This window comes from Daucus carota, chromosome 9 (genome assembly GCF_001625215.2).
Source record: "Daucus carota subsp. sativus chromosome 9, DH1 v3.0, whole genome shotgun sequence".
NCBI classification, from domain to species: Eukaryota; Viridiplantae; Streptophyta; class Magnoliopsida; order Apiales; family Apiaceae; genus Daucus; species Daucus carota.
The window spans coordinates 16,216,642-16,241,274 of record NC_030389.2 but is presented as its reverse complement, the minus strand read 5'-3'; the positions used below and the strand labels follow the sequence as shown (position 1 = coordinate 16,241,274).

The window sequence follows — 24,633 nt, the reverse complement described above, 5'->3', positions numbered from 1 at the left end:
ATATATCACTATATTAATTTTCCAGCCTTTTATAGGATGGGAATTTTTATGTTTTCATACTTGTTTGTCGACATCTTATTCCATATTTTTGATATGAAATATTCAGTCTACTCTAATACTAATAGTTGCAATGCCTCATGAGTAACCAAGCCAATTATGGGAGGGGTTGAATACAGGAGTTCCATCAAATATTTACTGATAATTTAATAATAATATTTTAATTAAAACATATAATAAGAAGTACCAAAAATAATTATGAATTTTATAATAAGAATCAAATTCTATTTACAAAACCCACTTTCATTTAATTTTATAAAACCTATTTCTAAATTATTTAAAACATAAAAAGAATAGGATAAAATATTATTTTTTTAAATATATATATGTATAATCGTTTTTAATATTATATAATTGCAACCGTTTAGCAAATAATAAGATTTAATGGTTCTTAACTATTTTGCAGTATTTATTTATTTTATGTATCTTATATTTATTATATAGAAGTTTATAAAGGAAAGTTCTATGGAGACTGTTATTTCATCTGAAAACTTGGAGACCACGTATATTCTACAATTAAAACACTATCAAATACATTATTTTTTGATACATGTTCTACAAATATCACTACTAGTTCATTAAAATTATTGAAGATTGTTTATGTTTACTAAGTAGAATGTGTATGTTTTGTAAGCTGAATAAATGTTCTGCACACTAAACATATTTCGTAGAATAAAATATTTTGTAATGTTCTACATGCACAACATATATGATATTCAAGATTTTGAATAAAATAATGATCTTTGTACAACATAATTCACAAAATTATATGATTTGTAATGTTTTTATACGATATTTTACTTGCAGATATAAGTGGTCTCCAAGATCTCTAAAAAAAAATGTAATATCTGTAGAACTTGAATCTTAATAATATAATCATAAGAATATAATTTTTAAAACATAAAACAGAAAGAAGTAGCCCAAAAAAACTAGACTAGATAGAAGCAGATTAATTGAGCTTTATTTGATTTTGAGGGTCCATCAGTCGCGATGAGCCGATGATGAACAACTATGAGTGCTAAGTCATAAAAAATAACAAACACTGCGCTAAGTTGTTGAAAGAAATATAAACAAAACTATAAATCTCCTACCCAGAGAAATCAGCGTAGCATGCAGATGGGGTCGTGGAGGAAATACATAATAGAGGTGGAGGCAGCCAAAGCAGCGGAGGATGGAAAGCCATCCATGGGACCCGCTTATCGAAGTGTTTTCGCCAAGGATGGCTTTCCGCCTCCTATTCCAGGTTTAGAAAGCTGTTGGGACATTTTCCGGTACTAAATATATAAATTGTTTATATATGTCAGATCTATCCGGACGTATTATTTTATCGGATTTTCTATTGTGTGTCTGTGAGCGCACGCACGTTGATTTCTATTTTCTATTGACTACAATTTCAATAATAATGATGTCCACTGCATGTAAAAAAATCTCTACCGATAAAATTATTTACCTGACTAAAAAGTAGTTGTTAGTCTGTGGGGAAACACACTATTTTATTTTAAGAACAATGCAAGATTATAGATGATTTCCTCAATTTGTTGAAAAAGAAAATGATATTGTCTTCAAAACTTTCTTCTTCTTATTGTCATGCAGTATGTCCGTAGAAAAGAATCCTAATAATCGAATGCTTGGTCACCGTGAGTTCATTAATGGGAAGGTATATATAGTAGTGTTGCTATAATTTTGTTTATACATGTTTTCGAGTGACCATGAGCTTACTATTGTTTTACATGCAGCCTGGAAAGTATGTGTGGACGACATACAAACAAGTATATGACATAGTGATTAAAGTTGGTAATGCTATTCGCAGTTGTGGAGTTCAGGAAGTAAGTGAACCTGCATATTAGGAGGAAATATTAACTTTTAATTTATACTGGTGTGGATGAATTTGTTTCATGTTTTGTAAGCCTGTAGATGCCAACATGCTGCAGTATCCTAAAACTATTACTACATTTGAATTTTGATTATGTGTCAAGGGGGACGGGTTTATAGCGGGATGCCTTTGTTTTGTTATCTTCTTTCTTTTAGCAAAATAACGACTGACCTGGAAATTCCTTATTCAAATTTTGATACCTTATAAAGTTTGATACCTTATTGGCTCCCCATTGTAAGATTAGTAAATAGGCACCTTGATTGCTGGAAAAGGCCAACTCCTCTTGGGCTACGAATGCAGATCATTTTAAGCAACTTTAGCCAGCATCCTGCATTATAATCACAAACTGTTTTGATCTTAATTAGTGTGAGCAACAAAGTTTCCTCAGTACATAAAGTGCAGATTCTAGTTTGTTTGGCCTAGAGCATGAATACCAATATTATTATGTGGATATATTATGGGAGTTGTTTATGAAGAGCGGTGAAGGCCTAGAGGATTTCAATAAAACTTCAAATCATCTATTCATGAATCCCATTGTTGTAAAGTAGCATGTCAGACTACATATGAATACTGAATCACGTGATTGATTCAGAACATATTATAGATTAGAATTTCCTCCTTCCTCACTTAGCATATTTGTGGAGAAGTGAGAGATTCAGTCTCCTTTGTTCATTGTCTTATGTTTTAGTGACCGGCAAGTCTGCTGTGCTTGGTTAATACTTATTAAATTTTGGGACCTTATATTCAGTTATAAGGTGTTTGTAAGAGGTAGAACTTTCCTTATTAGAGCAATTCCAAACTTGGTTGCATTTCTGTAATTTGGAACCAAATGCTAAAAAAAAAAAAAACTCCAAAGGAGTTGCATAATTGGATGCAAATATGCATTAATGGTCATTTGGTTCTAAATTTGCAATCAAGGATGCATATATATGTTATGAAAATTGATGTACTTTAAATAAAAGTTGGGATAAGTTTGGAATTATTTGGTTTCAAAATGAAACTGGCATTGGAGGGCAAGTTTTCATTTACAACTAAAAATTACTTTTGGTGGCAATGGCTATGACCATCTTACATTTAGCATAGGGTTTGCTCTATAGTCTTCCTTGTTTTCCTTCTATAGGTGGAATGATGGATCATATATGTGCTCTTAATGTATGTTGTCAAAATAGAGGTGTTTCTTTGTCTAAATATTTGTTTTCAGTATTATTCAGAAAGCTTATTGTTAAACCTCTTGCAGAAGTAATACTGAGAGTTGTATTCTTGCTATAAGGATTGTTCTATTTTTATTGTTTTTCAAGATTTTAAGGACAGGGTACTTTCCCTCCCCCATCCCATGTGTGTTATTGTTGAAATGTCCGTCTATCGTCTCTTTTCATTATAGTAATGCACAAACAATGTAATTATTATCCACAATATCGTTGTCAATGTTAGGTTTGTACAAATTCTATTGGTTCTGCTTCTCCCTGACATAAAATAATATTGTTACATATGGTCTCTAAAATAGTTTATCGCAGAGGAGACTAACATATGAAATTTATCTTTTGACTATAGCGAGGAAAATGTGGTATTTATGGTGCCAATTGCGAAGAGTGGATAATAAGCATGGAGGTAATTTCTCTTTGAATCTTATAATAACATTTAATTATAATTTTCTGGGCCATGAAATTAACCTTTTCTTTAATTATTTTTTTAAAGTTTGATAAATAGTGCCAGCTATAATCTGAAACTAAAACTAATGCAGGCATGCAATGCTCATGGGCTCTATTGTGTACCTTTGTATGACACCTTAGGTAAACATATTTCTCTTCAGTGGGATTTCATAACCATGTAATGAGTTCCTCTCTTGTATAATCGATCTGTTAGCATTGTTATGCAATTGAAAGGGTGAGAAACATAGTTTAGTGATAAGCTCACTAACTCAAGTGATATCTATTTTATGCTAAATTCAGTTATATTTTGATAAACCCTACCGTATCTTCATCAGGTTTTGACAATTTCCTTGACATGGTTCAGGTGCCAATGCCGTTGAATTTGTGATGTGCCATGCTGAGGTTATAATTGTGTTTGTAGAGGAGAAGAAGATTCCTGAGGTGTATATGGTTATTATTATCATCTGTGTTGTGTTGTTATATCTTCGTTGATGATGGATTGTTCATTAATGTTGCTGCTAGCATAATTTTGTAATAAAATTCTAGTTACAATAAACTAAAATAGAAAACATTTTAGAAATATGACGTTATGTTGTGAATTATCTCATTGTTTCAGGTGTTCAAAACATTGCCCAAGACAAAAGAGTACCTTAAAAGTAAGTGTAAAATTATTCCTTGCTTCCTTTCATGATGTATGTGCAATATCTAATCAATCATTCATAAAACGCTATAGCAATTGTTAGCTTCGGAAAAGTTACTACTGAGCAAAAGGAAGAAGTTCAAAAGTTAGGCCTGGCAATATATTCTTGGGATGAATTTGTGTCGCTGGTAAGTTTTTTGTTCTTACAGATATGTTCTTTATAATATTCTTGCGTGAAAGTTCATTCAGATCACTCTATAATTTACCAGTTGAAAGTAGTGTTTTCAAGTTTTTATTATAAACAAAAGTTCCCCGGACATATATGATGTTACAAAAAGGGTTGTTGTTTCATCTTAATAACACCTATTAATTATTTGGGAGTTAATATAATTTCCTTTGATATTGGTTGCGTTATGCTCATTGAGGACACCACATGCCACAAAATTGATGAATATGATTGTTTCTTTATAGACTACAGTCTACAGTGATATTCACAAATGTGTTTTGCTCTTCATGTTTAACATAAAATTGGATCTAATTTAAAAACTCAAAGAATTTGTTTCTTTTAAGACTGCTTTCACCATTATAGCATCTGATTATCTAAACCTTTTGTATGTCGAGGTTGTCACTTTATACAATATGACGTGGAACAATTTGATATGTAGCAAGGAGAGCATTCCCATTATTGTCAATTTCAATTAGGATTAATCTAGTGCCTACTGGATGTAACAGGGTACTATGTTACGTGTATCTCATTATCTCACAATTTTATTTTTTTAGATTTGTTGATTTCATACCTGAAATCAGGAATATGAGTTTAATGTGTGTTTGTGCAGGGAGAAAATAAGAACTTTGAGCTTCCGGTTAATAAGAAAACTGATGTTTGTACAATAATGTACACAAGTGGAACTACTGGTGAACCAAAAGGTGTAATGATTTCGAACAATAGCATTGTTACTTTAATAGCTGGGGTGAGACGATTTCTGGAAAGCTTTAACGAAACGGTATATATGCAGCATCTGATTCTAAAATTTTTCTAGGCCTTGCATAATTTTGTCATTATTAAATTTTACTTGATATATAGGTTTCGGTATTGTACATGTTGATCTACGTGTTCAAGAAATAAAAAGTAAGTGAAGGAAAAATAAGTTAAAATATCTAAAAGCTTCAATTCAATAAAAATTACCCTTGCCTTAGAAATGTAAATGTTAAGAACCCCAGATAAATTGAGGGGGCGTTTGGATTAAGGTTGGGAATCGGAATCGGGAATGGGAATGGAGGGTATGGGAATGGGGGTTAATGGGAATGGGAATGGTATGGTAACCTAAGGGGTGGGAAGGGTATGATTTAACCACCTAAAAGGATTGGGGTTCCCATTCCATAGCACCAAATAACTAATTTAAACTCTTGTCATGGGATTAAGGTTCCCATTCCCGTTAACCGGGCTCATTAGTTATCCATATGAAGAACTACTTATTTTATCTAATAGTATGCGGGAATAGTTACACATTATATTAATAGGCTTAAAATCACTTGGACAGTTTCATAAAACTAATATATGAACCTAAACAAAGTATCTAACTACAGAACTGGTGCTTTTCTAGTTTTAAGTAATAACTCAATTCAGTCAGCTATTTTGGAATGGAATAACATACAGCTATTTTGGGAGAGAGTAGTGCTCTTGTGCAGTGAACTTTTGAGTCATTGACACGCAGCCTCTGCAATCTTACAGCTAAATGAGAAGGATGTATACATTTCATATCTCCCTTTGGCACATATCTTTGATCGTGCAATTGAAGAATGCATGATCATGCACGGGGCCTCCATTGGATTTTGGCGTGGGGTAAGATGGTTTTATTTTACGACTCTCCAACGATGAGTATGATCTATAATGTAATACAGTAGATGTTATTCATGTATATCAGGATGTCAAATTGTTACTCGAAGACATTGGAGTCTTAAAGCCGACTATATTCTGTGCTGTTCCCCGAGTACTGGACAGGATTTATTCAGGCATGGACACAGTTTTTTGTCGATATATCTTATTAACTACTTCATCTGTCTCATTCAATTCTATACGTTCACTATTTGGCACACACTTTAATACTTAATAAAATATAGTTCTATAACTTATTTTTAGAAATTTCTTAAATTTTTTTTATAAAAATAAGTTATAGAACTATACTTTAGAGTAGCATTTAAGTGTGTGCCGCTCCCCCTGCGTATACAACTCAGGGGGACGGAGGGAGTACTGATTGTTGTCTTTGATAATGTGCAATATATTTTTAAGAGGAAAGCAATTTTTCGTATCAATGATGCTTTGCTCCCTTCTTGTCCTGCATCAGAAATTTTCAAGTAATTTTAATTCCCTGCCATCCATAACAACTTGGCTAACTCAGTACAGTTAATGTACCTATTAAAGGATCTCTTAAGTTAATTACATATGGCACATGTTCACTTCAGTATCATTTAGTCTTGGGGTTTGTTAAGTAAATAGATGAGTTTTATCTAATTCTTGGATATATTCTTTCTTCCTCTGACAATCATATTTGATTATGACATTTTTTCTACTAATATGTGTGCTTGTTAATTAACTACTATGTACAAATTCAAGGTTTGACGGAGAAGATTTCTACTGGTGGTCTCTTGAGGCATACACTGTTTAAGGTTGCATATTCATAGTAGGTTCCCTTCACCTGCTCATTTTTATTTGGAATATCTTCATAATGCATTGTATAGCTCTCAAGCTTCTTGCTCTTTCAGATTACATATGTATATGAATCAAATTATTGGCATTGACTTCTACTTGAGTTGTAATGAAATTGTACATTGCTCTCTGTCTCACTTGTTCGCACTTGTTCTCACTTTGTATGATCTACTTACATAAGCTAAGCAAAAAAGACAGCAAACTTATGTACTAATAACTGCATGATCTGGTCACTATTATAATCTTACTGCATCTGGTTTTACATGTCAAAAAAGGGAAAATGTTTAGTGACGGTTAGCAAATAACGTAGTATTAGCTCTTCATGTTTCCCTTACTGGTCACTATTTATAATCTTACTGCATCCGGTATTACAGTCAACTTCATGTCCATAATATTAGTTCTTCATGTTTTCCTTTATCTCTATAATAAGTACCTTAAACATGAAATGTTTGGCAGCAAATTACGTGGTATGAATGGTGGGAATAAACACGATGAGGCTGCTCCCCTTTGTGACAAAGTTGTATTTAATAAGGTGGATTTTCTTCTCTTTTTTTGGGGGGGAGAAGTCAGAAACTTATTCCCAATTTCTGTACATATTTACTACCTGATTGCTGAATGTTTGATTCACTTTCCGCACCCCAGGTTAAGCAAGGCTTGGGAGGAAGAGTGCGCCTCATTCTCTCAGGAGCAGCACCTCTTGCAACTCACGTTGAAGCTTATCTGAGAGTGGTGGCATGTTGTTATGTTCTTCAAGGATACGGTATCTGTCCTAAATTCTTGGCTTGCATCATCAGCATGGAATTAGAATATCTCTTTTTCCTTCTCTTATATCTAGAAAATATTTAATACTCTGGTTACTCTATGCCAGAATGCTGTATCCATCCTTGTCTTAGACACATGTTCTTATCGTCTCTTAGTGCCACCATTTCATCTATCCATTAAATTTGCTCTCAATGGTCACTGGCTCACTGCAAAGTTGCAATATTTATCTTGTTTATCAGCTTCATATCGTGTTTGGATGCCATAAACATTTTCATCATTGTGTGATTATTAACCTGGTGTAATTTAGTGTTTTGGTAATGATGTGCTAACTATTAATATTTGTTGGCATTCGTACTTGTAATGACCAATTTTATGTTTTCTTAAACTATGAGTAGGGCTAACTGAAACCTGTGCGGGAACATTTGTCTCTTTGCCAAATGAGCAAGATATGGTGGGTACTGTCGGGCCTCCACTACCTAATGTTGATGCACGCCTGGAATCTGTTCCTGAAATGGGGTACGATGCCCTCTCAAGCACTCCACGCGGAGAAATATGTGTACGGGGTGCCACCGTGTTTTCAGGATACTATAAACGTGAAGATCTCACAAAGGAGGTTCTGGTAGATGAATGGTTCCACACAGGTGTATAGTCAAATGATTTTTGATAGAATTTTAGAATTATAATTTCTTTATCACTTTCGTGATGAGCATGTTTAAAAGTCATAACAATTACCTGTGCCAGGGGATATCGGTGAGTGGCAACCTAATGGAGCTATGAAGGTGATTGACCGTAAGAAGAACATATTCAAGCTTGCACAAGGAGAATATGTTGCAGTAGAAAATTTGGAGAACATTTATGGACTTGTTACTGAAATTGAATCGGTATGTGCCTCAATCTAGTAGACGACACTCATTTAACACAATAACTATCATCGATTAATACTCATTGACATTTGACATGGTTTGTTTCTAAGCATTTTTCCTCTGAATATGATGGGTTATTTGAGCGATGCTGAAAGTTCAGTTTGTATTAGTGGAACTTGAAAGCATCCAAAAAATTTCATTACGGTCATATGCATATTTACTTGCTCATACATATTGGACTGGGGGACAAATCACAGGGTATTTAGGCTGCTTCAACTTCTTCTACATACTTGTTTCTTGTATCTATTTATTGATTCTGTACTTGTAATACAATATTTTTTGTTAATAGTGACAGTTTCCAAAACTCCGCAAACTAGATTTTTAGTTCTGGTATTTCATATCTGAACCCGCATTCTTCTCATATAGGATACCACTTAAAAATTTGCGAGTTGCTTAATGTTTATGTATATGTATTTTTCATCATTCCTCTATATTTCAGATTCTTATGCTACTCTACATTTTAGATATGGATATATGGTAATAGCTTCGAGTCGTTTCTTGTTGCTGTCGTGAACCCTAAGACCCAAGCAATCGAGCGTTGGGCTAAAGACACTGGTTTGTCTGGGGATATTAATTCCCTATGTGAAAATCCCAAGGTGAAAGACTACATACTTGAACAGCTTACCAAGCTTGGAAAAGAGAAAAAGGTATTCTCTGTTTATTTTGGCTTGTTACTTCCTGTCAGCGTTATCAAGAATTTCTCATTCTACTTCATATTCTTACAGTTGAAAGGCTTTGAAATTATCAAGAATATTCACCTTGACCCTGTTCCATTTGACATAAACCGCGACCTTATCACTCCAACATATAAGAAGAAAAGGCCACAGATGCTTAAGTATTATCAGGTACCGTCTTTAACTGATCATTCTATACATTTTATTTTCGTAAAAATTAATATCATGTACTACTATCAGGCAATTTTACAATTTATACATAAAAACTGATGGCAGGATAAAATTGACAAAATGTACAAAAAATGAGGATCTGATTTCTGCAGGAGCATCTCATGAAAGTTCCGCGACAAATTTTCTTTAATGACACTAGTATTCTCAATACTCTTGAACTCCCTCTTCTTTTATTGAGCGGTATTGTACATATCTTGCCACACCTTATACATTTGATCATCGGGTTCTGCAGATATTGATTATTTATATTCATTGATAATATTGGATAAATTGTTTTATGAACTTTTATTGGAAGATTCAGCTTAGAAAGCACAATTTCTAAAACAGTGTTCATATGATTTCAAATTATGAACAATAAACTTTGATTCATTTGCTGCCTTTTATCAAAAAAATTTATAGTTAGCATATGGTTCACACAGAACTTAAAAAGCGAACTCATGACACCGATGCTTGCCATTAGACTTGGTTTGGGTGTAAACTCCGCACATCAGACTTGGTTTGGGTGTAAACTCCGAATAATGTTATAGTGCATGGCCAATATAACACGCTGGAGCATATGATAAACCAGGTCACCCGTCTAACCGCCTTCATCCAATCCTTGTCTATTACCAAACAAAAGGGGAACTGTACCCAGGGCTGGTGTCTTCCGCCTCACAACCTCCCACCGTCAAACACTATGCCTATTGGACCTAAAAGATCTAAGAAGCGTAAACGATAATCAATATCTCAAACTCATGATATTTGGATTAACAATTTTGCGACATAAAATGAAAACCTTAATCCCAATTGGTAAATCAATCCTTAAGCTCCTCTTCGGGTACGTGTTCTCTCCCATACCCCTCATTCCTATACTCTTCATTCTAATTCCCGATTCTCATTTCCACTCACGATCCAAACCTCATTCTAATTCCTGATTCTCATTTCCACTCACGATCCAAACATCCCGCAATTCTCAACTTTAGGGCTTGCAGAAACTGTAACGGGCACCAGCACATCAAGTACGCTCTGCTGCATCGACCTCAACAGCTTATCCTTACTCAATTTACTGATAATACTGGTTATGTTAGCTAAATAGGAGTACGCTCTGCTGCATCAACCTCAACAGCTTATCCTTACTCGATTTACTGATACTACTGGTCATGTTAGCTAAATAGGGAAGAGCAGAATTGAACAGGGAGTCAAGCCCTACCTTTCTAAGGAGGTGCATGATGAGTCATGCCCGGCCCTAAACCAGGCTGGCCAGCTCGGACGGCAGTTTGGCCACTTCCACTTGCAACCAATGTTGAGCATCGTGCTATAAATGAATATAACATTTATATGAAATGTTTAATCTTTACCCTACGTCACAGCAAAATGCTGATGAAAAACAATGAAACCACATATCATACATCGCCATCTACATTGCATCAGCTCTTCCATGCTAAGAAAGAACATGTAAACAGGAAAAGCTATGAATTAAGGAGCAGCAAAAAAGATAAATGCATTACAGGTTTGCCTTCACCATTCTCTTCAAAGCTAGGTACTAATGCAAAGGGCTTGGATACATTAACAAAAGTATAGCTAGCTGAAATTTTCCGTTCCACAAAAAACCATGCTCCAAGACCTTCTACAATCCAGATAGTAGGACATTCATTGCAGTTCAGGTATCAGGTTACCATTATCAAAGGCGACAAGTGATACGGATGAATGCTGCAATGCAAGTAGTTCTTCTCTGCTATACTTCAGCCTTTGATCTATTTCACATCATTAAAAAAACAATTAGAGATGCATAACATACTAAAGCTGTTGACTGTTTGACTATAAGAAAACAGATACCTATGAATTCATCTTTTTTAAGCATTGTTGGCGATACTAATAGTGTCCGTTCTTTCTTTTTTGATGGCCCGGTCTTTGTAGCTACACCTGATGGAGACAAATGTTTGGAGATGCTTTGTTCAGATGGGACGAAGTGATAAAGTTCATGCTTCAATTCAATTAAAGGATATCTCCGACAGAATAACAAGAGATCATCTTTGGTTAAGAGCCAACAACCACTCAGATCCAGCACCTTGAGATTACTTGGAGGTTTGAATGAATTAAGCCCTGGTCCGGTAAGTACAGCATCATGCAAACTTAGATGAATCAGGTTCTGGATAGATGAGAAGAGGCACAGAGATATGTCTGTCAGGGGACCACCAAGATGAAGATGGTTCAATTCATGCAACTTCGAAATAGGGCTCAGCGATGCATCTCTAAGTTGGGTGTTCTCCAAATACAACATCTCTAAGCAGCTAAGGTTTTGCAATTCTGCCAGTGACTGGACTGCATCTTGCCCGAAACCTAACTGCTGAATTTGACCTGAAAGTCCAGATGATGTCAAAAAACTGCATACATACATGTCATTAATTCCAAGATGACAAGAAAAATTACAGATAGGATAAATATCATATCATTATGTTTGAAATACATACAGGCCTGCCTATCTATTATATATATGAATGTAACTTTTTGTATACTAAAATTGTTGTTAAACAATTCATGTGCGTTATATCATCTAAGATTCTAATAAGATGTTGATGTAAAAGTTACAAACAAAAGAGTAATATATCATGATTGTATAAGGATTCAACTGTAAATATTTAAGATAATTATTTCCAAGAGGAACCACAAATTCAATAAAACTATAAAACAATAATTATAATTAAAAGAGTATGTGTTGTATTTCTAAAAGAATTTATATTATTAAAGAAAAAGAATATGTATTAAAAAATATGTTAAGCAAAATTGTACTATGAACAGATGCGAAGAAATTCCTGTTTTGCTACAATAACATAGTATTGATTAATGGTACGATGTACATATGTAATGCATCTTTTTATGCTGAATAACATAAAACATGTAATAATAATAATAATTTTAGTCTCGACTCCGGAATAACCACATCTCAATTGAGGACACACTACCAAGCATAGATATGTATATTTATATCAACCAAGCCTGTTTAAATACATTTGCAATTAGAGCACAAATTATTGATGACCTAATAACAATAAGTCTGTAATATATTTTCGGCACCTACATTCAAACTCCAGATGAGCGCAGCACAGATCGGTTCATCGAATTAGTTTTAAAAAAATCCTGCTGCTTTTCTGAGGCAGCTACATAAACTATTTAAGAGGACGCTTCTGTGTTCCATCACAAGGACAGACAAACCAAAAACTTAGTTCAGTTTGAGTATGTGGACTTTATTCCTCTAGTTTATTTTATTTGCATAAACCTATATTTGTGCATTATAATATACAAAATTGAACATCAGTTGTTGAATATTAAGGCAGCACTTAAAATCAAGTATGATGGTAAGCTTAAGAAAGCAATACACACGGAAGTTGAGTATGACATCATAAAGGTGCAATATCAGATATGAAGGCCATAACCTTGTATAAATGTATTTAATCATTCTAACACTATATCAAGTCTTCCTGTAGGAGGTGTACCTTTAACATTTGTACCAGTTAGGTTGATTACTTTCAGTGAAGGCATTGCACTGAGGTGTGAGATAGCAAAATCGTCAGTAGGCGTGTTGGATAGCAATATGGTTTCAAGTTTGGGAACACGTCCAACTAAAACACTTACTCCTGCAGAGGTCACTCTTGTGTTACTGAGATTTAGGAATTTCAATTTGGCTCCTATGTATGTGATTATTTGGACAAACTCATCGATGAATGGACAAGAGCTGAGATCCAAATATTCCAATGCCACGAGACAAGATAAGAAACAAAATTCTTGAAGCGAAGAGTTCGAAACATCCAACAGAGAAAGAGAACTAGTATCAACATATGTCAAGGCTTCTGAAATATCCTCAATTGTTGCTCCTGTAAGTATAAGTTTCCTCAACCAAACTTTGTCACCATGCCCTTCGAAAATAGAATGTGTAGTACAATTACTCATGTTAAGACACTCAACAGAGGACAATACAGGCAACTTTGAAACCTTTGTCCAAGCTAGATTTAAAAAGATCAAATTAGGAAACATTCCAAGCACAGAAGCTCCTTTATTCGATATTTCACTCCCCCATAGATCAAGGTATTGTAACTTTGTCAGAACCTAGAGGAGTTCGAAAAGCAAGCAATGAGTTCAATCTTGATAACCGTGATAAAAGAACTATCTACCTTGAAATGGTGGCATCAAAGGAGATGATACATTAACAAATAAGAAACGAAAGACCAACTTCACAAAATTATACTCAAGTAAAACAGAAATTTCTTAGCCAGATATGGTGAATATACAAGTTTGTTTACTGGTATTGTTTATCCAAAGGATCACTGAAACAAGTTCTTCTAAATTTCTATATGGTCAATCCAAATATATACAGGGATTACTTACGCCGGAAACATCAGTTTATTATATTATATATTAAAGTTCAAAATAACCACAAAAAATAGATAGACAGCTACCTGGAAAGACTTCATATAGGATTGATTAAAAAAAGATTCTTCACAAACATTTAGGACATAAATTGCTTAAAACATTTGAGGGAAAAAGTACCTGGAGAGAACACAGGGCAAGGTCGGTGACAGATAATCCTCCCAAGTCCAACATAGTTAAATTTTTAAGAGAACGAAGAAGTAAGACCCCTTCCGATGTGACCCCTGTCTGTGATATGCTCAACTCCTCCAAGGTCGGAATAGACAAAAGATGCTTGATTCCAGAATCAGTAATCTTAGGGCATCTTGAAAGATTTAACATTTTCAAATTCTTCATACCTGAGACGAGAAGTAATTTTACTATACATTTACAAGAGCCAAGTAAATATATTCAAGTTGATGAAGAAATATTTATTTTAAAACACAGAGTCAATGTTATGCATAAATTGTACAATAATGTACTAATGGTGAACCAGAGGTATATATTTTGAATTATGCTTGCACTACACACTAGCATATAGATTCCAGGTGCAACCATTAATTCATCACACAGTCATCGTGTTCGCCAATGCCAAACAAAGTAACTCACCTACGTACAATTATCAGATTTCCATACCTGCAAGGGGCCAAATTGCAGAACTACTAATTTTGGGGCAACCTGCAAGATTTAAAGATTGGAGATGCGGGAAGGCACCCAAATACGCCATCCATTCCAAATCCACAGAGGTCTGACCACTCAGATCAATCTTCTCCAATGTGTTCTTAAAAACTCTACAGATTAAAACATAAATTAGCCATAAATACAGTGTAAGAGAAATCCAAAATTCTACTAATTGGAAATTTTCTTTTACAACTAGTCTATACATTAACACAACCTTGAATCTCGTATTCCAAATACAATTCTCCTACATAGTATAAACAAAGAGCACCGACTCCAAGAATTTCAATCCTTTCCGCATTTGTATCAATGGTCATACAATACTATCAAATACCGACAAAATAACTACGTACTATATCAAGTAGTATACTACACCGAGATGTTAACTTCCACATAACTGACTCATCAAAATTCATGATTCCGTTAGCACATAAACAATACACAAAATTCTTAATATACAATAATACAAACACTCGCCGCCACAAAACACAAAATTATAAAATTATACGATATACACATACAAACATAAACTAGAGGATCACAGAAACCAAAAATCATAACATCTGGTGAATACATCTAGATCTACTAACACCGAAATTCATCAATTTTAGTAAAGCAAGATTCAGAAACAGGCAGAGTTATTGAACAGCAAGTTAATTGAGTTGCACATAAACCTAATTGAGTAAATAAAAGATGGATAAACAAGTAAAATAAACGAAGAGGAGAGAAAGGGATACTCGAGTAGAGAAGGAAACATGAGACGTCTACGGACGAGGCGGAGGATAAGAGACTCGGCGAGGTGCGACGGAAGGCGTTCAAGAGAGCGGCGTTGTCGCCGCCACTTCTCGACGGCGTGCAAATTGTCGGTGGCCGCTTGCAAGCACAATTTTATCAATAAACTTTCTGTTTCCATTTCCATCGATGCTGATTCTCTTTCAGATTCAAATCCTACTTCAAACTTCAAATCCATTCCCCTTTGATGCGTATATATCATTTCAAGTTTGCTGTTTCCAAAACAATAGAGTTTAGATTTCTTGTGAACATGATTTTTTAATTTTCCTTTTAATAAATGTATAAATGTCAAGCTTCTATTTCTAAAAAATATTTGGAAATTAATTTGATAAAATAATTCTATTTGGAAATTACTAGAGACGCCAAAAAATCATCCCAAATTTTTTTCCCAAATGATGTGTCATAGTGTGATTGGTTGCTTTCACTCCCATAATAATGAGACCCCCCTGCAGATTCATCAATCACCCAATCATAATATTCCACGTGTTCGCCACGTCATTCGGTAAAAAAATTTGGGAATTTTTTTTGGGGTCTCTAGCATCACCCATTCTATTTTTAGCTCATATTTATCTACTTCTATATATTAAAAGGGGACTAACGGCAAAAATAGCAAAAAGAAATGCCTGTGAAATTACATATATACCCTTAATTTACACATAATTTCTATAATGCCATGGCCCTTTTGTTTTCTACCTGCTCTCCTCCAGTTTCAGTTGACCATATACTCTTTGCTTCAGCTCAGATAATCTCTCCTTCCTCTCGCTTCTCTACAGTGTTGGATCGCCTCTATTAGATTGTGTTTTGGGTGAGACTTTCGCGTGTATATAAATTGAATTTGGAGGCAAACCATTTGTCCCATGGATAGTTCCCTGAGAAAACGCGGTAGGCCAAAACTTTGCGTTTTTAGAGGAGCGTAGGGCGCAAAAACGCTTGCAGAATGCCGCGCGTCGTGACCCAGGTATGTTTCCGGAGATCGTCATTTCTCGTGTTGTATGTGTGTTTACATCGGTTCTGCAATTGATTTTGTTGGGATGGCCAATTTGTGTGAAATAGGGTAGTCAGTGTTCTCGTGTCTTGTAGTTGGTTGATGAGCTACAAATAATAGACTCATTAATTCGGAATTTATATACCTCTCCCTTTGCAACTTGAAAGCCATCCTGGTTTGAGCAAGACCAAATACACGACATCCTGGTGGGCACTCATATATTCCATAACATAATAAAATCCAGAATCGCCACTCTTCAAAATGTACCTGAGGTGCACTTGATTATGTATGTATGAATTGAGGTGGTACCTTAATTCAATGATGATGAAGCATGTATAGTTGTTTCGAGGCTATATTTTGTGTATTGGGAAAATTTGATACTGCAAAAAGGTAGTCTTTATGCTTCCATTTCACATATTTCTGGCTTTTGTTCTTTGAGAACTAAGGGTTCTGTAAACTTGATTCTTTTTTTCTTTTTCGCTTCCCAAATTTCATCTTGCATTCATCCACTACAGGACTAAGGAACGTGCAGGAGGTTGGTATCGTCTGACAAGAGAAATTCTCAAGGCCCTAGATGCACCTTCTGCAAAGGACATTGATATCAAAACAAAAGATGCTCTCCATCCAAAGATAAAGCAAAGATGACAAGACGGCCCCAACTCTTGATCAAACTTGTAATGAGAAGGTTTGTGCTTTTATTTGCTATTTTTTTTTTCTTACTAAGTGGTGATCTCCTTCGCTTGGTTTTAAATAGCATCATGTTTTTATGTGCAAGATTGGATTTGTGGCGCTGTTGATTATTGTAGTTGATGTTAACATTATTATATCGCCGACAAATGTTTCAGGCTACACAAACACTTAAAGTGAAACATAATTGAGAAAACAATCGAGCGAATTGATCACCATGATATCGTGGTGAAGCTGTTCGGGAAGTCGCTGAACGAGGTCGATTACAGTGTTGTTATCGGAGACGAACTGGTTGAGCTAATGAAGCTTTCTCTGGTGCTCGGCGAGCGTGTCGAGAACGCGCTGGGAGGCTTTGCGAGCTACGTCTGGGGGAAAAGGGACACTCACCTTTTCAATGGATTGTTCATCGAAAAAGTGTGACGGCCGAAAGTGTAACTGACCAAAGAGGTTGCGGAGGAGCGCAACGCGCTGAAGCGATTGCGGAATGCTGCTCTTCGGGACCCAGGTATGATTTCTGAGATAGTGATTTGTTGCGTATGTGTTAGTGGAGATGGATCAGCATCAGATTTGGTCTTATTGTTAGGCTTCAAATCCGATAGATTTCTTGTATGATATGTTTTATAATTATAATTTTAATAACCATTGTTAATGAAAGTGATGCATTCTTAAAATTGACAAGTTATTACATTTTTAAATTGATGCTTCGTAGTTTTATTTTCTATTATAAATTGAATTTAATTGCTGATGAAGTATGAGTCCGTCCTAGAAAGTTTGATCTGCTTATTAAATTTTATTCATTTAACTTATAATATTAAACCTATATAAGCAAATTATTTCATGTCACTTGCTGCCAACACTAAGGAAATACATATCAGCAAGCAATCAACTTCCTACTGTTTTAGCCTTAATTTGGCTGTACATTTTGTTAGAGACAAAATACAACCTTCCCTGCCTTGGTCATATGTATATATGCCCATTCACATGCTTCCACACTTGATTTTGTGCAAAGAAGCCAGTTTTATTATCTTAGCACACGATTGTTTTGAAATCCTAATTCCGCAAAGATGAGAAGAAAGAAAGCTGAGGTTGAGTAAGAACTGGGTCAGTAGTCCCTGGCCAAGGTGGAGATACACGAGTTGGATCAATGGTAAATGCAGAAGCAGATTATTGTGGTGAGTAGCTGAGAGACGAAAACGAGAGACGAAAACTGATGAATTTTTGTACAATTTTATGCTTAATGTGAGGCCTTCATAAAAACTCACCTAAACAATAAACATTGCACGCAAAAGATGCAATAGTGTAATTTAACAATTTCCCTTATGTTTTATGCGTAGGCGTAACTCATTTGTTCATGCATTTAAATCTGCACAGGTACGATTATTCTTGGGACGATTACAATAAACTACAAAGGTATGTATTCATCCAAATTTCAAATGTTGTTGTGTTTTCAGCTCGTGTTTCTGCACTTATAACAAAGACGATGTTCCTACGTACACATAATAGCATTAATATTTTTGACGCCAATTACTTCCTAGCATCTCTGTTCTATTCACTTATTAGGGTCACAAATAATGCAATATTAGATTTGTCCGTGACTGTTTCCAGACTTGCAATCTTCTACATGCAAAGAGATTACAACTTCTACCTTGCATTGGCTTATACCATTCTAGCATTCATTCTAAAGATCCTATTTTCATTTGTAGATGTTTTTCTATGGACAGGGCTTACACACTATGTTATAGATTACAGTCCTGAACCAGAAAGGTAAAGTTTCATAGAATATTTTACTGAATTAATGAAATTGCAGGAAGTCCTTGCTACATGGCACCTGAGGTGTTAAAGCACAACTATGGTCCAGGATATATGTTTGGAGTGATGGTGTAATTCTCTACATTTTACTCTGCGGTTTCCCGCCCTTTTGTGACGGTTAGTTTCTTCATTTTTGAAGTATTTTTACTTCTTTGATTACGTACTATTCTTTGCTCGTGTTATTTAAAATCATATCATACTGTCTTTGCAGAATCGTGCAAATGTGTAATATAATCGTAAGACTGTTACAGGAAATCAGTAGCTTAATACTTTTCTGGGTATAATAAGAATTGAGTAGATAAAATTTTAAGAACCTCAAGGTTCACATAGTTTGACCAAGCCAAGTATGAAAACAGGTGTCAAGCATATCTTATCCCCGCCCCCAAGAAATATTTTCAGAAAAAACTTTTAATTATGATGCATAAAATTTCAGAAATAGAATAAATAATATAACTTATTTATTTTAATTAAAGGTGAATTTATTGGCAGAAGCAAAGTCAAGTACTAAGGCTTATTATGATAGATATATACTATTAATAGGCAGGGGAATGGATTAATATAGACCATTTTACCAAACCAGAAAAGTAAGGAAAAGGTGATAAAGAAGGCTTTGGAGTCTGTAATTTGGTCTGAAGCTTTTACTTATACTACCTGTTGAGTGCTGATTCTGCCTTTGATAATTTATTATCTATCATTAGCTCAAAATCTATCAATCTGGATATATTTCAATGATAATATTTTTAAGAGTCATTTTCTTTTCAGATTAGGGAAAAGGAACTGACAGTAATAAAGTATGTACCTCATCACTGCAAGGAGGTAAAGAGATTCCAATCTACTTCTATAAAAATCGTATACACAGATACAAAGGTGTGTGTTATATCGTATATATGAATAAAATAGTATATTTCTAAAATGTTCAAAATGATAGCACTAACTTTGTGGGATCTACGCAGTTGATTATATTTAGAGAAAAAAACATTAAATATCGGTGAATAGCCTTCAATCCACCGGACACCTTTGAGCATCCATATTGTATACACAAGGAATGTAATCAGAACATTATAATTTAGGGTTATTATAAAAGAACATATCAATTTTTCATGTCGAATATATATTCATAACAACGAGCAATTGCAAAGTTTAAAATCAAGAGATAAATTTGAAAAATATCATAGTGAATATGTGTTCATAATAGACCTGGCTTTAGTTTGATATATATATGTCTTAAATTGGGGTAATCAAAAAACAAAGGATGTGTAAATTGAAGTAATAGTAATAAAATATTTACGGTCTCTATCTCAACTACCAATTTAAAGCTCTGAAGGTAAATACTGCATAATAAATAATAAATTAGTACATTACTAAAATTAAAAAATTCTCCAATAATTTAAAACTATTCTTGCTGCAACTCTTGGCTCAGGCATCCAGGTGTTTTGCAATGTAAGAGTATTTAGGAACATTTTTTTTTGTTTTATTACATTAACAGATTAGATGCTTATTATCATAATTTGTGGTTCTGTTTTTCACTGCAATACTTGTTCTCATGCTAGCACTGGTTGGAGTAATATATCCAGACAACTAGGGAGCTTTGTTCACTGCGCTGGCTGTCATATATGCAGTGTTATGAAAAGCGCAAATCGGCTCTAGGCGGTGGAAGGACCTTCTAGCGCTTAAGCGGTAAAGCGGACGCTTAAGCGGAATCTTAAGCGGGCCAATAAGCGGATTAATAAAATATAATTAAATATTTAATTTTAATATTAATATATTCAAAAATAATGTTATATTGTGGTAAGAATTTAAATTTTTAATAATATATATATTTTTTAATTTTTTAATATAATTATAATTATATTATATAAAAAAATATTTTAAAACTGAAAAATTAGCAAGTCAAAATCATTTTGACCGCTTAAGTACCGCTTAATCCGCTTAACGACCGCTTAATCCGCTTAATAGTCCGCTTAATTTTCAAAAACGCTTAAGAACCCGCTTAATACAAAATCGAGGCGTTTTAGGACCGATTCCGCTTAAGCGGCCGCTTAAGCGGCCGCTTAATGCGCTTTTTAAAACACTGCATATATGCGCTAACATCCGGGTTTGCAGGCTATGATGCAGCCTCTTTTTATTGCCAACATGAAGGAACAAACTGGGTATGATTTTAGTTGTACGAATTACATTCATAGAATTGTGGTATATGGAGTTATGGTCTCATCTGTACTATCGTGATCAGCATTTGTTAGAGCATCTCCTGCAGCTTCCCTATATGGTGTCCTAAGCTATTAATATAAGGAATATGATATAAAACACAACTCCAGCAGAGTCCTAGCCATCCCTTAAAAAGTTAGGATGCCCACTTCATTCCTCATTTTTAAGGATTGTGGAACCATTCCTCATACTATTTTAAATAATAAAATATTCACTTCTCTCCTTTTTCTTCCTCTTTCCCTCCTTTCTCTCTCCTACTTACAAGTTGAATATAATATTATAATAATAATAGGGAATAGAAATAGGGAATGTTGTTGGAGTTCCCATTCAATAAAATGTAGTAATCCCTTAAAAGTTGAATATTTTATTATATATTTAGGGAACATGTTAAAACTCTGCTGGAGATGCTCTTAACCTTATAAAAATTTCATAGGTGCGAACACTATTAATGAGTCAGAACTCAACTGAGACAAAAATCTTGTCTTTGACCTCTTTATCAAAGCAAATTATGGAGATAGCTGCCTGACTGTGAGTTGCTGGATATGATGAAAGATTGGATCAATGAAGAACCACAAGAGGTGCTACTGGGATGGGAAGTGCACATCAGAGGAATGGAAAAAATGATAAATTTGGTAAATTACATGCAAAAAAGCAAGAAGTAGCAACAGAGTTGGAGCATGAGATTTTCGCTTCTTTGGTGAATGATCTCATTTGTAGTTTTCGAAGAAATGGCTTAGTCATAGTGTACATTTTTTTTTTCAAAATCGAATTGTATTGCGTGTTTAAAAGGTGTATCCTCTTGTATACGATGAATCTGGGCTATTTGCTTCTATATAATAATGATACTGTTAGGTCCAAAGTATCGTAGAAGGGGGGGGTTGAATACGATACTCACTACAATTTAAAATTCTTTCGAATCTTGCGGATAAACAAATTGCAGTTCTGTAATGGGTTTCGTGTTCCGGATATTTATTGGGTCGGTTTCTGAGGATATGAAAATATTAAACCAACACACAATATTTTCCAAGGTATATCTGTATATTGATAAATACCTCGAAGGTGCTATAAATCCAAACCCGAAGGTTGGCTACAATGACCACTCCTCTAAATATTACAAGCCCTATCCACTACAAATATTTATGGTACAAAACTAGGCTAGGGTGTGTGTATATTTGAGAGAGTTTGTGCAAAGCACTTGGTCATCCATCCCGAAGGATGATGTAAATTGTGAGAACCACAATCACATATTTATAGGCTTTCATAAACTAACCATGGTTAACGAGTTCGTCCTGGACGACTTGAGTTCGTCCTGGACGGATTCGATTTAACAAAATAAATCTAACTCCAATTGTGTGCATGAAGGGGCGCAGGTTTTATATACACACATATATATATATATAACAAAGTTGCGCTTTGAACATATATATATGTATATATAGAAAGTCAAAACTTGCGCCAGTCAATTCTTGCGCTTCAACATATCTTCACTGTTGCCACTGTAGTTTCAGTACTTGGAGAAATTCCAAGTAACCAGAGTTGCGCTTGGATGAGTCAAACTTGGCGCCAGGTGAGTCAATCATTGCGCCTCACATTGCACTCCACTTGCTGGGACTTAGGCAAATGCTTCACACACTACATTGCTCTTTAATCATAGTCAGAGGCGCAACATTTGACTTGGTCAAATGTTGCGCTTTGACCAAGGTCAAATGATGCGCCTGAGCATCACTGTGTTGCCTGTGACTTAGCCAAATAAAGAGAATGTTGCGCCAAGTGCAATGACAGGAGGCGCAACATTTGACTTTAGTCAAATGTTGCGCTCCTTCCTTCAGTATACTGATAGCTTCACTTAGCCAAAATCCTGATGAATAAACCAAGCGCAAGTTTTGACTTCTGGTCAAACTTGGCGCCTGATTTATTCACAGTGTATACAATGATTGTATACTTAGAAGATTTTGCCTTAGACTACCCATTTGTATCACTTATTAAAATATATATATACATATATATAGAATTAATTGTGTTTAAATAATTACTTGAATTATTTATGTTCAAGTAATTCACAATTAATATATATATATATATACATATATATAATAATAAGTTCCTTTGGCAATATTCTGGAGCAGCTCGATTGACTTGATCAATTAATCCGTTGATCGAATCCACTGAATACTTTCGTACGTCCTGACGTCCTGTGCACTGGTCTGGTTCACGAACGACTCGAACTGAAATAATCCCTTGAATTCTTTTGCTTAACAATATACTTGATCAGTCATTCCGGGTTAGTTTATGCTTCAGTTTGTTGATTATAAATAACCAACCAAGACATATAGAAATATCTTGCTTCAGGGGTTGCACTGAAATCTTTAGAGTACTTGGACAACATCTTCATTGCTTCCACAATCTTGAATACTTCAATCTTTATTCTTCACTGAGGCATGAACATATTAATGAACTTCTTCCAGTGAGCTTATTCCTTCAAGACTGTAGATGGCTTCTTCACCCTTTGTCTTCGTATCTTCCAATTCCGGTGCAGGCGTAGTGTTATTTACTTGTCCCGTTCTATTGTTGAGTTATCATCCCTATGTAACAGATAGGGTTGTCTTTACATTTAGACTTACAATCTCCCCCTATTTGTTTGTTAATCATAACAAGCAAATCCTCTGGAGGATAACTCAACTAACACTAGAAAAAGTAAAGTCCTGGACTAGTAAATAATGCTACAAAGTTTCTGGATCATATAATACATTTCCAGATTTCATGAATAGAAATAACAAATGTGCATATCACCTTTATTTCTCTGGTTCTTGCTTACCTGCCAGATAATCCTCATAGTCTGTCTTGAAGAGAATTCAAAACATTCCATTATGCAAAGAACAATCAGCAGCTTCATTGAATTCTTCAGTGGTAAGGAATGAGTTCATGTCTACCACTTACTGAAGAATAATTGTATCACCTTATACTTCTCCTCCCGTTACCTTGATCAGGTTCCCCTTAGTGATAAGTAGTTGTCTCCTCTTAGATGAAAGATCAATCCTCCTCCTTATTTGAAAGAAGAATCTCCCCCTCAGTAGTACACAGCTAAAGAGTAGTTTAATCCCCCTTAGTTGTAGACAATAGAAGAAAGCTAACTTACTTTTTCTTCCCCCTTTCATATATTCTCCCCCTAAATATATTCTCCCCCTTAGTTGTGGAATCCTCCGAGGATATGTGGTATCAAATATGGTCAAGGAACGTGTCCAATACATCCTGTACCAAAAGATAATATCCCCGTAGAGAACTAAACAACGCTAAAGCTGGGGTCGAAGAAAGAGTTCAGAAGAAGGGTTTACTTTGATTGGGTTGGTGCCTATGCTGAAGGAATAGGTTCCAAACGGAAAAGTAAGGAATAAAAACTGACATTCCAGTAACAACATCCACTATGTCTTTAGGTATAAATTTGGTAATTAGTGGGTGTCTCACTAAAATGTTCTGCAAGTGTATCACTCAACACTCAATTTTCTCTCGGTTTTTGGGTAAGGGTGTCACTCACGAGTTCTGTAAGTGTATCCCTCCACACAAATACTGAGCTTCCAAAA

General features: G+C 34.8%; 2 protein-coding genes and 1 long non-coding RNA gene across 12 annotated transcripts; 2 read left to right on the top strand and 1 right to left on the bottom strand.

Annotated features, from left to right (window-relative positions):
* Positions 1–1,059: 1,059 nt before the first annotated feature.
* On the top strand, positions 1,060–9,786 carry LOC108202948 (long chain acyl-CoA synthetase 4). The gene is made up of 19 exons (XM_064084525.1): positions 1,060–1,328; positions 1,651–1,714; positions 1,794–1,883; positions 3,482–3,538; positions 3,672–3,720; positions 3,944–4,020; positions 4,196–4,235; positions 4,313–4,407; positions 5,056–5,223; positions 5,952–6,062; positions 6,145–6,232; positions 6,834–6,900; positions 7,383–7,458; positions 7,569–7,686; positions 8,084–8,329; positions 8,430–8,569; positions 9,076–9,258; positions 9,337–9,456; positions 9,562–9,786. The coding sequence occupies exons 1-19, from the start codon at positions 1,168–1,170 to the stop codon at positions 9,589–9,591; spliced, it is 1,980 nt and encodes a 659-aa protein (XP_063940595.1). The 5' UTR covers positions 1,060–1,167; the 3' UTR covers positions 9,592–9,786.
* Positions 9,787–10,808: 1,022 nt separating this feature from the next.
* On the bottom strand, positions 10,809–15,617 carry LOC108202946 (receptor like protein 28). The gene is made up of 6 exons (XM_017371585.2): positions 15,315–15,617; positions 14,536–14,690; positions 14,041–14,258; positions 12,990–13,599; positions 11,332–11,853; positions 10,809–11,249 (listed from the first exon to the last, which is right to left on the bottom strand). Exons 1-6 carry the CDS (start codon positions 15,569–15,571, stop codon positions 11,146–11,148), a joined length of 1,866 nt encoding a protein of 621 aa, XP_017227074.1. The 5' UTR covers positions 15,572–15,617; the 3' UTR covers positions 10,809–11,145.
* Positions 15,618–16,083: 466 nt separating this feature from the next.
* On the top strand, positions 16,084–22,398 carry LOC108202162 (uncharacterized). 10 transcript variants are annotated; one of them, XR_010287892.1, is made up of 8 exons: positions 16,084–16,327; positions 16,870–17,039; positions 17,200–18,213; positions 18,413–18,451; positions 18,745–18,967; positions 19,613–19,666; positions 20,401–21,000; positions 21,489–22,397. It is a non-coding gene; the product is annotated as an uncharacterized LOC108202162 (long non-coding RNA). The 10 variants fall into 10 exon arrangements; XR_010287891.1 differs by having other exon boundaries at positions 16,085–16,327; positions 18,849–18,967; positions 21,489–22,396; XR_010287888.1 differs by having other exon boundaries at positions 18,413–18,967; positions 21,489–22,398.
* Positions 22,399–24,633: the final 2,235 nt, after the last annotated feature.

Coding starts and splice junctions, on each gene's coding strand:
- LOC108202948 (XM_064084525.1), top strand. CDS start 1,168: ATGCAGATGGGGTCGTGGAGGAAATACATAATAGAGGTGGAGGCAGCC. Junction 1,715..1,793: donor GTGAGTTCATTAATGGGAAG/GTATATATAGTA, acceptor TTTTACATGCAG/CCTGGAAAGTATGTGTGGAC. Junction 9,259..9,336: donor AGCTTGGAAAAGAGAAAAAG/GTATTCTCTGTT, acceptor ATATTCTTACAG/TTGAAAGGCTTTGAAATTAT.
- LOC108202946 (XM_017371585.2), bottom strand. CDS start 15,571: ATGATATATACGCATCAAAGGGGAATGGATTTGAAGTTTGAAGTAGGA. Junction 11,854..12,989: donor AACTGGTACAAATGTTAAAG/GTACACCTCCTA, acceptor CTGGACTTTCAG/GTCAAATTCAGCAGTTAGGT. Junction 11,250..11,331: donor TAAAAAAGATGAATTCATAG/GTATCTGTTTTC, acceptor GATGTGAAATAG/ATCAAAGGCTGAAGTATAGC.